The sequence below is a fragment of the Panicum virgatum genome, chromosome 4N, assembly GCF_016808335.1.
Source record: "Panicum virgatum strain AP13 chromosome 4N, P.virgatum_v5, whole genome shotgun sequence".
NCBI classification, from domain to species: domain Eukaryota; kingdom Viridiplantae; phylum Streptophyta; class Magnoliopsida; order Poales; family Poaceae; genus Panicum; species Panicum virgatum.
Window position 1 is genome coordinate 11,084,241 of NC_053148.1, and position 13,569 is coordinate 11,097,809.

General features: G+C 44.6%; 1 protein-coding gene and 1 long non-coding RNA gene across 13 annotated transcripts; one reads left to right on the top strand and one right to left on the bottom strand.

Annotated features, from left to right (window-relative positions):
• LOC120669742 (protein-methionine sulfoxide oxidase mical3a-like) lies at positions 1 to 7,710 on the top strand. Of its 2 annotated transcripts, XR_005672771.1 has the most exons (6): positions 19 to 344; positions 2,195 to 2,291; positions 2,611 to 2,654; positions 2,750 to 2,839; positions 3,477 to 7,362; positions 7,414 to 7,710. XR_005672771.1 is itself a non-coding variant. In XM_039949582.1 (5 exons), the coding sequence occupies exons 1-5, from the start codon at positions 204 to 206 to the stop codon at positions 7,149 to 7,151; spliced, it is 4,047 nt and encodes a 1,348-aa protein (XP_039805516.1). In that variant the 5' UTR covers positions 1 to 203; the 3' UTR covers positions 7,152 to 7,373. The 2 variants fall into 2 exon arrangements, 1 of the variants encoding a protein (XP_039805516.1); XM_039949582.1 differs by lacking the exon at positions 7,414 to 7,710 and having other exon boundaries at positions 1 to 344; positions 3,477 to 7,373.
• A 771-nt stretch (positions 7,711 to 8,481) lies between these two features.
• On the bottom strand, positions 8,482 to 13,134 carry LOC120669745. 11 transcript variants are annotated; one of them, XR_005672773.1, is made up of 10 exons: positions 11,972 to 13,129; positions 11,841 to 11,864; positions 11,437 to 11,508; positions 10,867 to 11,044; positions 10,657 to 10,745; positions 10,485 to 10,563; positions 10,222 to 10,360; positions 9,988 to 10,073; positions 9,792 to 9,891; positions 8,482 to 9,103 (listed from the first exon to the last, which is right to left on the bottom strand). It is a non-coding gene; the product is annotated as an uncharacterized LOC120669745 (long non-coding RNA). The 11 variants fall into 11 exon arrangements; XR_005672774.1 differs by having other exon boundaries at positions 11,841 to 11,869; XR_005672776.1 differs by having other exon boundaries at positions 10,812 to 11,044; positions 11,841 to 13,134.
• Between the last annotated feature and the right edge of the window lie 435 nt (positions 13,135 to 13,569).

The window sequence follows — 13,569 nt, forward strand, 5'->3', positions numbered from 1 at the left end:
GCCGTCCGTTATTCTCCCACGACTCCTGAGCTGTGCTGTGCTGCTTGGCTCCTTCCATTCCACTACCACCTTCGCCAATCATCCACCCCACCACCCGTCGCCGTCGCCTCCGCCTTTTGCCCTCTCGCCCTCCCCCTTCCCGATCCTCCACCTCTCCCGTCGCGAGCAGGACGGCGGAGCAGGAGGGCGGCGACGCCGAGGGGATGTCGGGGGCGTGGGGCGGCACCACGCAGAAGTGCGCGTCGTGCGGCCGGACGGTCTACCCCGTCGAGGAGCTCGCCGCCGACGGGCGCGTCTACCACCGCCCCTGCTTCCGGTGCCACCACTGCAAGAGCACGCTCCAGGTCCGGCCCCCCGCTTCCTCCCTCCCCCACTTCGTTGTCTTCCTCCCTGCTTGCGCCGTTGATTCTCGCTCGGGGGTCTTCTTGACCAGGGTCTCGCGAAAGCCAAAGTTTAGGTGCAGTATCAGTCACTGCTCACCTTGCCTTTGCGATTCGGTCGGTTATTGCTAGCGTCTCTAGGAGCGGCTGGGCTATCTTGTCTCGTGATTTGTCCTTGCTTCGAATTGTTTGGTTGATGCTTTAATTTTTGTACTTCTTGGTCTGCGTTTGTCAACCGGACCAGTACAGAAGTTGGGCTGCACGATCATGTCGGCTGCGATTGTGCACGGCTTGCGCACGGAGTTAATTGCTTCCCGGTGAATTTGCACGGTTCCTGGTTCTTGCGTGACAGCGAATTGGGAGTACAGTGTACCTGATTTTGGTGCTTCAATTCATCACGGGTGTGCTACCTGTGAATTAGCAGAGTGCGACTGCGCGAGTGCTAACTTCTAACTGATTGGCTGAGTGGACATGCACCTGTCCGGCTGACAAATTGTTGATGGATGCCTTTTGACAATTAATCTTACCTTTTGATGATAGCGTAGGAGTACGAAATAATGTCACTGCATATCTCTTCCTGTCCTTGTGAATATAATATGCATTTTACTTTATCAGGAATATAATCCATCTTCATAGAGTACTCATGTGTCATCATTTTTGTAAGTGTTAAAGGTGTTTAGTTATATCATGAGCTCTTTGTACTTGCTTTCCCTTGCACATGGTCCAGCTGTCATAATTCTTGCAGGGTGTTGACATTATCCTGTAATAATGCAGTGCAAGACAAATGACTTTCCGATATGGATGCAGTTTTGGTACCCGATTAGACATATTTGCATCATTTCTTCAGAGCACATTGTTTGGTACAGTCTGTAGTTTTTTTTTTTGTCGAGAGCAATAATGATCATACTGAATTTTTTATGCTGCATCATACTCTAGTAGGCATTAGTTCTTGCTTGATAGTGAACTGGGTACAAATCATGGAACTCCAGGTTGAGACATTGTTGAAGCATTTTTCTCTTCTGGAAAAATAATCTTGATCTTGAAGCATTTAATTCGTCATAATGCGGGATTACATTGTACTGGTTCTGTTCATCGACCATTTGGGGTTCTTACCCCTTCTTTCTTCTTATTATAATGATGTGCAGTCTCCTGCACTTTGGAGAAAAATGTTTTTCTCCTGCACCTGCATGGGAAAGTGTGAGTGCTAACTGATTAGCTGAACGGACATTCCCCTGTGACCTGTTGATGAATGCTTTATGACAATTGCTAACTATAACTTTAAATGAAATGATGTCAAGGAACACGTCTTTCTGTCCTTATGAATATAACATGCATTAACCTTTTGAGGAATCCATTTTCATAGACTATTGATGTGTCATACTGGTTTAAGTATGTAACTATATGATGACCTCTTTGTACTTGCTTTCCTAGCACATGGTGTGTGTCCCCCAGAAGGAGAGAGAGATAAACTTTTTTTGTCGGAAGCTGTTTCTTAGAGATCAAAAGCATATTCCCTAGTGATCATAATTCTTGTACGAAGTTCATATGATCGGGCAATAATACAGTGCAAGACTAATGGCATTCTGAAATGCATGTTGCTTTGGTACCCAAGTATGCATGCTAATGCTATTACTTCAGACCACATTGTTTGATTGTCTATAGCTTTATTCAAAAACTTCTATTTTTTGTCAAGAGAATAATGAAATATTGAATATATTTTATGCTACATCAAACTAGTTGGTAAAGTATATCTGTGAAACATAATCAAACTAATACTTCAACTAACTTTGTTCTACTGACTCTTGTTGCTGCAGTTTAGTAATTATTCTTCTGTTGAAGGTGTCTTGTACTGCAAGCCTCACTATGACCAGATACTGAAGTCAACAGGAAGTTTGGACAAAAGTTTTGAAGGTACTCAAGACAATCAATTAGACTAAGATGTCTTGCCTTATTTTCCTCACAGTTTGCACACCTAGATGGTACAGCAAATACGTTTCCGATTGAAATTATACAAATCTTATGGCTATGATTGAATATGAAATTATACTATACCTGGTTAATCCACATAGCCACAGCATTGTATGACAAAATAAGTGGCGTAGAGTTTCTATTTCCTCCAACAAATGTAATTGTTTTTAGCCACTCAGAGCAAACCATGAATATCTTTTTAGCATTAATCTAATAACAACATATTCCAGTGCCATTCTCTAAAAAGATTGTTTTATGTCAGGTGTGTCCAGATCAGCTAAGCCAGAAAAATCAAATGGACATAAGGTATTCTGAGGGCACCTGGTACCTGAACTACTTGGCTGATGCTTCAGCGCACATAAATTTAATGTCCATTCCCTCTTCTTCTTTTCAAAATACAGGGGCAGCAAAGAAGTAAATTCTCTAGCATGTTTGTTGGCACACAGGATAAGTGCGTAGTTTGTACCAAGACTGTGTACCCTCTTGAAAAGGTCAGTCTTACTCTTCTACTTCAATAAAGTAAAAGATGTCCTGGCAACTAAGCATAATTTGCTCCTATTTATACTGCCTGACTATTATTCATGTATGTAAGTTATGGGTACTAGAAGATTAATTCCATGTATTCCTCCAAACCCTAGAGGGTGGGTAATATGGTAGCCTGTACATGGGCCTCTAGATGGGCCTAAACTATACACACCAACAATGGGGGACAATCCGGTTAGTTTCATGATCTTTATGAAACTATCGCTTTCGAGAAAAAACTCTTTATGAAACTATTGCAGTTCATCAGAATCCTAGTTCAATCACAACTTCAAATGTAATCAAACCTATTATGAGTACTATTATTGGGAAAAAATCCATAATAATTGAAATTGCAGGATAATCACTTTTAGTGCAAATTTCCCGTTGCTAGTAACATGTAGCATAAAGGTTAGAATATCAAGAATTTGATACCTTCTCCACAAGCAAAAGAGACGGCGGTTTAACCATAATTATGCAGTTGAGACTTTAGAGACCTTCTCTGTCAATAATGCATATCTATGAAAATGTCATGAAATAAGTTTCATCAGCCTCTTTTACGGAGCACAACTTAAAGTCACATTTACAATATGCCATTTTTTTTTGCAGGTTGCCCTGAATGGAAGCTCTTATCACAAATCATGTTTCCGTTGCACCCATGGTGGTTGTACACTCAGCCCATCCAACTATATTACACATGAAGGCAAACTTTACTGCAAGACCCACCATTCTCAATTGTTTATGGTTAAGGGCAATTTCAGTCAATTTGAGGACAACTCTGGGAATGCAAAAGTGGCTACTGAGGAACCACCAGAAACAGAACAAGCCACCAAAAACCCAGGTCAAGGTGATGCACTCACAGGCAAACCGTCAGAAGCTGAGCTTACAACTGAAAATTCACCACAAAATGATGTTGCTGCTGAAAAACAACTGCAAAGTAGCAGTGATGCCATAAAACCAACTGAAAGCATTACAACAATGCAGACACCAGCAGGAAGTGAAAGAGCTACTGAGAGTGAGTCAAAGAGTAATGTTGTCGACAAGAAGCTGTCAGAAAATAGTGTAGAAAAGCCACTGCAGAACAGTGTGACTGATGTAAAGCCTTCAGGAAGTGCTGCAGCCATAAGAAAGCCATGGAAGCGTAGTCTTCAAACAGATAGAACGTTACCAAATAGTACAACCACTGAAAATTCATCACTGAGTGGTGCTGCCATTGAGAAACCATCACCAAGCAACGGGGTCGATATGAAAAAATCTGAAAACAGCATGGTTGTCAAAAGGTCATGGCAACGAAGTGTAGCTACAGAGAATCCACCGCAGAGCATTTTACCATTAGATAAGCCATCAGTGACCAGTGAAGATGATGCAAAGCCATCAGAAACTAGCAAAGTGGTCAAAAAACCATGGCAACGCACTGTGGCTGCTGAGAAGCAAACACAGAACAGTACACCAACTGAGAAGCCACAGAACAGTATAGCTACTGAGAAGTCATCACCGATGACTGACATGAAGCCATTAGATAACACCATGGAAGTTAAAAGTCCATGGGGACGCAGGGTATTCAATCATAAGCCACCGAAGAGCAATATGGATACTGGGAAACAGTCTGCAAGCAGTGTGGTTGATGTGAAGCCAGCAGAAACCAGTACAGTAACCCCTGCGCCACAACAACACACAGAAAACATTGAGAAACCTTCAGACACCAGTGCAAATGATATGAAGAGTACAGATGATGTGAAGCCATCAGACACCAGTGCAGATGATGCAAAGAATGCAGATGATACAAAGCGTACAGATGATGTAAAGCCATCAGAGAACACTGCAGCAGTAGTTAGAAAGTCGTGGCAACGCAATGTAGGCGCTGAGAAGCAAACCAAGAGCAGTGAAGTTGATGCAAAGACTACAGAAAGTAGTGGAGTGATCAAAAGGCCGTGGCAGCGCAATGTGGCAACTGAGAAGCCCTCACAAAGTGATACGGCGGTTGTGACACCATCACAGAACAGTGTTGCTGTCTCCAAGCCTTTCCAAAGTAATTCGGCCACAAAAAGGCCATGGCAAAGAAGCATGGCTCCAGAAAAACAGAAAGAGAGTGATTTAACTAGCAGTAAGCCATTGCAAAGTAAGGCATTGCAAAGCAAGGCAGTTGTTGAGAGTCCCCTGGAAAGCAAGACAGCTGTCAAGGAAACGTTACAAAGCATTGCACCTGCTGAGGAACCACAGCAAGTCATTTTGGCCACTGAAAACATATTGCAAATCAGCAAAGATACAAAGAAGAATGATGATACTTCCGAGAAGCTACCGACAAGTGAGACAGCTGAAGCGTCATCACTTCCTACAAGTAAGTTGCAACATGATGTTTCCTCAGAAGGTAAAATTGAGTCATCGCAGAGTGACACTTCTGCTGAGAAGATGCCTCAAAACACTATCTCTGAGAAGGTAGAAAGTGTATTGAAGCCACTTCAGAGTGATACAGCCCATCAGAAGATCTCGGAGAGAGAGTTGGCGACTGAGAACATATTGGAAAGTGTCACGGCTGTTGAAAAGCAACATGCGAGCACTTTAATCGCCAATAACCCATTGATAGAAGATGTTGCAGAGGAGCCAGTTCAAACCAGTGAACTATCTGAGCAGTCACTGCAAAATAAAGAGGCTGTTGAGAAGTCATATCAAAGTGACGAGATAGTTGCAGACATGACAGGGAGTGAAGTCTCTCGTGAGAAGACGCTAGAGCCTGAAAGTGATGCCACTCCCAACAAATCAAACAAGGATCCATCAGAACATGAAGGTCTTCCATCTGGCGAGAGTTCTATGGACTCCCAAAGCAATCCAAATGCTGAGCAGCCATTAGTACCTCAAGTTGCTGTAGCGGAGAAGGCAGCTTTGCAGATTACAGAAGCAGAAAATGATGCAGTTACTGAGCACTCATCAGAATCTCAGAGCATGGCACCTGGTGAGATTCTAAAGGAGGAACCATCAGAATATCAGAAGGATGTGGCTATGGAGCAACCACTGGAACCTCAACATGAAAATGATTCTGGGAATCCACTAGAGCCTGTTAGTGGCACAACTGCCAATAAGACATCAGAGCCTGAAAGCCACATAACTGCAGTAAAGCCTGCCGGATCACAAAAAACTGCAGATGAGTCAGCCGAGCAGTCATCAGAACCGCAAAGCAATGAGAGCAGTGCTTCTTTCAATAAGCCTTCAGATTCTCAAAATGATGCAACTGCCATGGAACCACCAGAACCTCAAATTGATGCTGCTCCTGATAAGGCAACTGGTCAGCCATTGAAGCCTCATGATGATGCATCTGTTGAGAAGCCACCTGGAACTGAAAGTAATGCTGATTCAGATAAACCGTCAGAAAGTAGCTCAGGTACTGACACACTGTCTGTAGACCATCCAAACAACAGCATAACTGCTGATGAACCTGTACCAGGAGGCATTTCTGATGAAACATCACATCAGAGCAGTGCACCTATAGAAACATCATCAGGAAGTGAGACAGTTGTTGAGGATTCAACACACAACAAAGAAACAAGAATCAAACCATCTGAGGAAAGCATAGATATTGAGAAGTCATTGGAGGAAGAAGAGGCGAGCGTTAAGGCCCCGGAGGATGGTGTAACTTCCCAGAAATCATCGGAGGAAGACAAGGCAGATGCAGAGCCATCAGAAGACAATGCTTCTCTTGAGAAACAATTGGAGGCTGATGAGGTGAGTGCCAAACCGGATATTGTGACTCCTGACAAGCCAATGGAGGAGGGAGAGGCAAGTGTTGAGCCATCAAAAAACAATGCTTCTCCTGGGAAACCATCGGAGGAAAATGAGTGTGTCAAGCCATCGGAGGAGGTTGTTACTCTAGAGAAGCCATTGGAGGAAGGTGAGGCAAGCACGGAGCCATCAGAAGACAATGCTGCTCTTGAGGAACCAAATGAAGAAGAAAAGGTGATTCACAAGCTGTCTGAGGACAGAGTAGCCCTTGAGAAGCCATCAGAGGAAGGCGAGGCGAATACAGAGCCATCAAAAGGCACTGCTGCTCGTGGAGAAACAAAAGAGGAAGATGAGGTTATTGCCAAGTCATCGGAGGCTAGTGTGGCTCTTGAGAAACCATTGGAGGAAAGCGAGGCAAACGCAGAGCCATCAGAAGGCAGTGCTGCTATGGGAAAACCATTGGAGGGGAATGAGGCAAATGACGAGGCATCAGAGGACAGCGAGGCTCTTGGGAAGCTACAGGAGGAAGTGGTTGACAGTGTCAAACCATCAGGAGGACGTGGCTTCTGAAAAATCAGCTGCTGACAAGCCATCAGAAGAAGTGGTCAACGAGAAGCTGTCCCACGACGATGCTATTGTCGAGCCGCCATCTCAGGACGACACGGCCACTGCCACTGCCACTGATAAGACCGCAGCTACAACTGACACTGCAGAAACTGCCTGAGACAGCAGTTAGCCGGTTACAGTTAGTTAGAAACAGTTTTAACAGTGTGTGGATCAAATATTATCGTTGCGAGTTAGTTAGAAACAGTTTTAACAGTGTGTGGATCAAATATTATCGTTGCGAATTTTCGGCGTGCCTTCTGTTTGATTTTGATTTTCTTTTTCTCTGTACAATGCTTGAGTTGTAAAATTTGAGGGAAAGAAACTATAGGTATTGATTTGATTTGATTTTTTTTCACAGGCAATACTCCTCCCCATGTTAGGACTTTGGAAGAGGATGCCATTGAGGTTTTTACATATAGGATTGGGCGTGCGGTTTGATTTCTATTTCTGTACATCAGAGATGCATTTTGTAAATGATTTTGTGCAAACAATTAGTAAATTGCAGCGTTTGCTTATTATTTGATTTTCTGCAGTCTGTGTGAATCGATTCTGACTCTGCCTCCTGGTGAAAATTCAGAGATGTATCTTCTCTCTTTAGAGACACGCATAGATGTTTTCTTAGGGCAAATAGGTTCCCTCAACTTTAATTCGAGGGCCAAGTTCAATTCTAAACTTTCAAATAGACCAATGTAGTCCCTCAATTTTCATTTTTTGGTTAAACTCATCTTTATACTGATATTATACTCATAATAAGTTACTAACATAAGATTTGTGCAAAAATTCCTCTTTACCCTTGGCTCCTTCCCCTTCTAAATTCATTTAGGAGCTGAACATCTCAAAGTGTTTTATTTGGAATATAAAATTTTATTTACACATGTATCATATAGTAAAGTTAAAGCTACTTTGCATAACTACGTACGACCATATAAAATGTTGCAAAAAGCTGAGCAAACGGTGACACTAAATTGAGGTGGGAAAAAAAGAAACCAAGTATAAAACGAACTTTTTGCATTTATCTTATATAATTACTAGGTGAGTGCCCGTGCGTTGCTACGGAAAAATTTATTTTTTATAAATTTATTCATCAATGACCAAGATAATTATAAGTGCTCAAACATAATTTACACACAATAAACAAATCATTAATCGGAGATGAAATAGAAGTGCTCGAACATAGCGCTATCAGGACTATCGTCAAAACATCTGTCATGATTGTTGGTCAAATATAGACCCGCAAAAGTAAAGTGATGACACATGAATGTTTAGAACACCTACTTCATTCGACGAGCTGTCATAGAGATTAAGCTTCACACACAAGTTATATTAAAGTTCACTGCATAACAGATTAAGCTTCACACACAAGTTATATTAAAGTTCACTGCATAACCTAAGCAGTGGTAATAGTTTATAGACTCTAGATGACTAAACAATCATAGGGATACATTTTAACTGTCAAGGCCTGGAAAAGGCAACACATTCACTTGCAAGGGTCTAGACAAATACCGTGAGCCGCAACCGCAAGATGGCTGAATCTAAGGTTGGTGTGGATGTACTCCACAAGCGCACGGTGACTCCACCAGCATACCCTACAGCATGGCTTAGAAGCTAGCTGATGATCGAATTGCTGATCTTCTTGCTGCCGCAAAACAAACACCTCTACATCGAACGGTCCCAGCGGTAGCGGTGGGAAGAGCCTGGCCATTGCTTTTTCCTTCATATAGATCTTCATCACCATCGTCATCGTTGTCCTCATTATCTTGTGCACCACCTACAGCCATCACCAGGCCATGGTCAACATCTTCACCATCACTTCCTGGGGCCTCATCAACAGCACCCTTGGCAGTGGTAGGAACCAGCGGCAGGAAATCGGCAACAGCCACAGCAGGGGGAGCGACTTGATCAATTTCTGCATACATCTAACATTCAGAAATCGTGATTAAATTATAACTTTCATAAGTAAACGGCATGCAGTTACAAAAGATATACACACAGTTAAATTATGTTGAATTATTTCTTTCTTGTGTAACACAATTAATGCATGCACATGTACTAATTAGATTATTAAAGTTAAAATGTCGTTGAGGTTGGGTTACTGTAAATAGCACATGATTACCTAGCCAACCATAATTAGTGATATCATAGTTATATATGTTATCCCAGCCAGTGAACCAACTAAGCAAAATAATCAGCTTAACATATACATGCCAAAATTCCAACAAATTCCAAAAACTTGGTTCATATGTGTGCCTCACAAGACTCTGCTTGCTTTCAACTCATGGTTTTAGGCAAAGACCTCATGAAAGTTCAACAACCGACAAACAAACGGTGCATTTGTGATAATGTAACTCTGCCACTTGTTGATTTCTCATTCAGTGTCCAACATGATCACAAAAAGAGTGTGGAATGATCAATGTGGTGACGTAACATTAGTACATGAGATGTAGTTGAGAATGTCGAGAAGCCATTTGTTAATTGGGCATTTTTGAAAGAAACCATGGTAGTTACATGTCGTCTCAGTTTTGAATCTCATGTGATCACTCTTACGAGTGGACAATCTTGTGGCATACAAATTGATGTGATGTGAGATTTGGTACTAACATTTACCTTGACATTAGTGAGGTCGACACCATTCTCTACAAGGTAGCGGATGAACTCCGCAATTCTCTTCAGTTGGAATGTAGTGACCACTGTACAGCCATATAACCTGTATGCAACGCCATCAGTTATATCAGAAATTATCTGAATGCGCAGCTCCGTTTTTTGTTCTATTGAAACAAGAATTATTTCAGTATGAACATACCTTGAGGATTCCTTCTTTGACAGCCAATCTTCCTGCAGATGTCATGGCTCCACCAGCTAGGAAACTGGAGTGCTTAAATGTTCATTCTGCACATAGCCAAAACAAGAACAAGGACTTCAGAACCAATGCAGCAAGCAATTACATATTGATAGAACAAACATGGTGTATAGCAGTTATCAGTGTGTAGGTGTGATAAAAAAAACTGCAATCTAGTAAACTGAAATTTATGTTTACCTGTCCAGTATAGAGTGCTTTTTGTGGTGCTGAGGACAACAATCCACTTCGAATCATTCAAAATTTGAACAAAAGCTCCATTTTTCTTGTACACAAATTCTCCACTCTCCACCACAACTTCGTACTCTTGCCTTTCTTTCTGCAATTCATAGCAAGAGGCACAAAAGAAAGGGTCAGTTGATCTTCCAATTATTCAGGCCGCAAAGTCTTGGACATAATGCTACTTTTTTTCATTACAAAAATGTTTGGGTTCATGTGCTTACTGGTCCAAGGTACTTGTTGCACTGGCTCTGAAGTTTACTCCTATGGCATTTCTCAAGGTTCACTTCTTTGCCTTCCAACCTGTACATTTCATAAAAGTATATGTATTTTACATTAGCCACATTTTCAAACTGACAATTTCAAGTTGAAACGAGTGAACTCAGGTTCACTTACCAATAGAAGAATGGCTCCGTACTCTAACTCTTGGACCAGCCATCATAATAGATATGCAAATTGTGCCCATACCGATGCCTCAGGTCAATCTGCCAGCAAGCACATTCAGAAATAGAGCAGCAGGAATCAGTAAACAAATAATCACTTACAGCAACCTCACTGGATCTTAGATTGTTTCCCTCGCCCATGGACAGGTGGATTGCGGCAAACCTGTGAAACTTGGCGTGAATGGCAGCAGCCATGGAACAGGTGGACGACGGCAGGACATCCTTGCTTGTGTTGGTGGTGTGCCCATACTCTGCAAGCCGTCCAACGAGCTCGTTCTATTTCTAGATAACTCCCGTCCTCTGCAAGCCGCGTGCAGCTAAATGGTTGCTATTTGAATGACCTGCAAATAAAATAATCCAGTTGAGACAGTCTGAGATAGTACCATAGCAAATTCTCAACTCACATACTATTAGAAAATACTCGGAACGTCTAGATGCAGTAAAAATCAAAATATGTGGTAGCTTTAGCTTGCATTAGTTTGCCATATACGGTTACAATCAAAAGGATAGAGATCCCAATATTCAAGGAAGGAGATTAGACAAGGAAATTGATTAACATGCCAGGCGCATCTCCTGTACAACTAAACATGCTGCTGATTGCTGACTGAAACTAAGGCAGTCTGCATATAGAAATTATTAACCCCGCCCATGCATATAAGTACATCTGTTCTTCCACACTCAAATAAAGAAATCAACAGTTCTGGAACACAGAAATAAGTATAGAGGAGCATACCATATACAGTACAATTCTGCTTTAGTTTATTCAGAAAATTTGATTTGCTCTGAGTTCTCTATCGCAGCACCTCTGAAGAAAATAAATGACAGATTAGGACCTTTTCAGGGTAATGCCAACATAAAAAAACAGATGTACAATGAATTGGGTGCATCCCTTATATATAGTTTTAGATGTTTCAGTGAAAACAAAAACATGGTTTCAATTCAGAATAGAAGTGACACAATCAGTTAACACACTGAAAATTCTGCAAGTGATAACCACATTGTCCTAGACATATACCAGCAATGCTTAATCATGAAACCTGAAAATTTTCTGATTTAGTTAAATAGTGTACTGAAATATCCATCAAAATGCTTACTGAGGTAAAGAAACAAAACAATGGTGCTGGATTGTTTATGTACCTTGCTGAATTGATGTTCCCAGGACTGATCTTCCCTCAAGACAATGGAAGTGAGGCATGAAATCAAACATCTGGTGAGCAGTGTACTTGGCAGGTGCATTTCATAGCAAGGAACTGACAACTGCATCTAACCAGGAGCTCATGAACGCGATTGAAGCCATCCGTCGAATAGCTAATGGGCGTGAGCCCTCTTGAATGGAGCAGCACGCCTGGAACTTAGCGTGACGGCCGCGCTGCAGCCCAGCGTCTCCTTGGCGGAATGGCTGACCGTTGTCCCGCGCGAAGCTGGCGAGCAAGCAGGGGAGACGGCTGCCCAGCGTGTCCTCGGCGAAGCAGCCGAGGATGGCCCAGCGCGAATCCGGCGAGCAAGCGAGGGACGACAGCGGCCACGTAGCGGGACGGCGCCCACGGCCTGCCGATGATGCGGGCGGCCTGCCTCGGTGGAGCGGTGGGGTGGCGAGCAGGCAGAGGCGGCGCCACAGCCTGCCTGGGAGGTCGGAGGCAGCTGTTTAGCGGGGGCGGTGCTCGCAGGCACGCATGGGAGGCCAGAGTGGGGGCAGTTTTGCGCCTGCGTGTGCGAGCCGCGTGCACTTGCAGGGTGAAGAACCGGCGTACGGTTTGCGGGGGGAGGGGAGATGGGGATCTGCGCGTAGGAGGAAGGTGCTCGGGGTGTGCGGAGAGGGGTCGGATCTCGGGGGGGCCGTGGTGCGCGGCACGGGGACGGGGCGCGGACCGGGTTCTTCGGGCGGAGTGGACGGCGTCGGCAGCGCGCGGTGGGGAGAGGAGAGCGGAGGCGACGGCGACGGCAGCGCGCGGTGGGGAGGAGAGCGGAGGCGACGGCGACGGCGACGGCAGCACGCGGTGGGGAGAGGAGAGCGGAGGCGACGATGAGCGCGGACGGCACCCACAACCGCAGCCCCTGCGCCTGCGGCAGCGCGCGGGCTTGCCTTCTCACTCGCGGAGAGGCCGGCATCGGTGAGGGTGGGTGCAACGGCGGCGCGCGGTGGGGGTGCTGAGGAGCCGGCGCGGAGGCACGGCGGGGTCGCCGGAGCGGGGCGAGGCCGCGCGCTCGCGGGAGAGAGCGGCGGAGGTGAGGGCGGGCGCGACAGATGCACGTGGTGGGGGTGGGAACGCGGGCGGAGGGACCGGGGCGACGGCGTGCGGATGCGAAGGGAAAGAGAGAGGGGGCGATGCGAGAGGAGAGAGGCGAGCTGAAACAGCGCGTGGGAAGTGGGGGAGGCCGGGGAGGCGAGGAGGGAGGTGGCGCGAGCGGTTTCGTTAGCGAGGGCGAGGCGGCGGAACCGTCGCGAGAGCAGGGTTTTATTTCCCAACCGGAAACTGGTTACCGCCGCCCTCCGGTACCGGTTTACCGGACTGGTTAGGCCGGTAACCGGTGGAAACCAGTTAAATTCAAATTCAAATTCAAATAAATTCAAATTTTCCCGTGCAACCGGTTCCGACCGATTTACCGGCCGGTTTGACCGGTTTACCGGCCGGTTTTACCGGTCGGTTTGACCGGTTTGAAATTCAAAAGCTCCCGTGCAACCGGTTTACCGGCCGGTTTTACCGGTTTACCGACCGGTTTGACCGGTTTACCGGCCGGTTTGACCGGTTTGATCGGTGGGCCTTCATGGGCCGGCCCATTTTTTTTCTTTTTCTTTTTTGATTTAACTTTAAATTCCCACAAACTATACTAAATGAATGAATTTTTGAGAAAATTTGACACCATT

What these genes read in the sequence shown, in the direction of transcription:
- LOC120669742 (XM_039949582.1), top strand. Translation starts at nt 204, where the DNA reads ATGTCGGGGGCGTGGGGCGGCACCACGCAGAAGTGCGCGTCGTGCGGC. An exon ending in ACTGCAAGAGCACGCTCCAG is followed by an intron (nt 345 to 2,194) that starts GTCCGGCCCCCC and finishes TTGTTGCTGCAG; the next exon opens with TTTAGTAATTATTCTTCTGT. An exon ending in AAAAATCAAATGGACATAAG is followed by an intron (nt 2,655 to 2,749) that starts GTATTCTGAGGG and finishes TTCAAAATACAG; the next exon opens with GGGCAGCAAAGAAGTAAATT.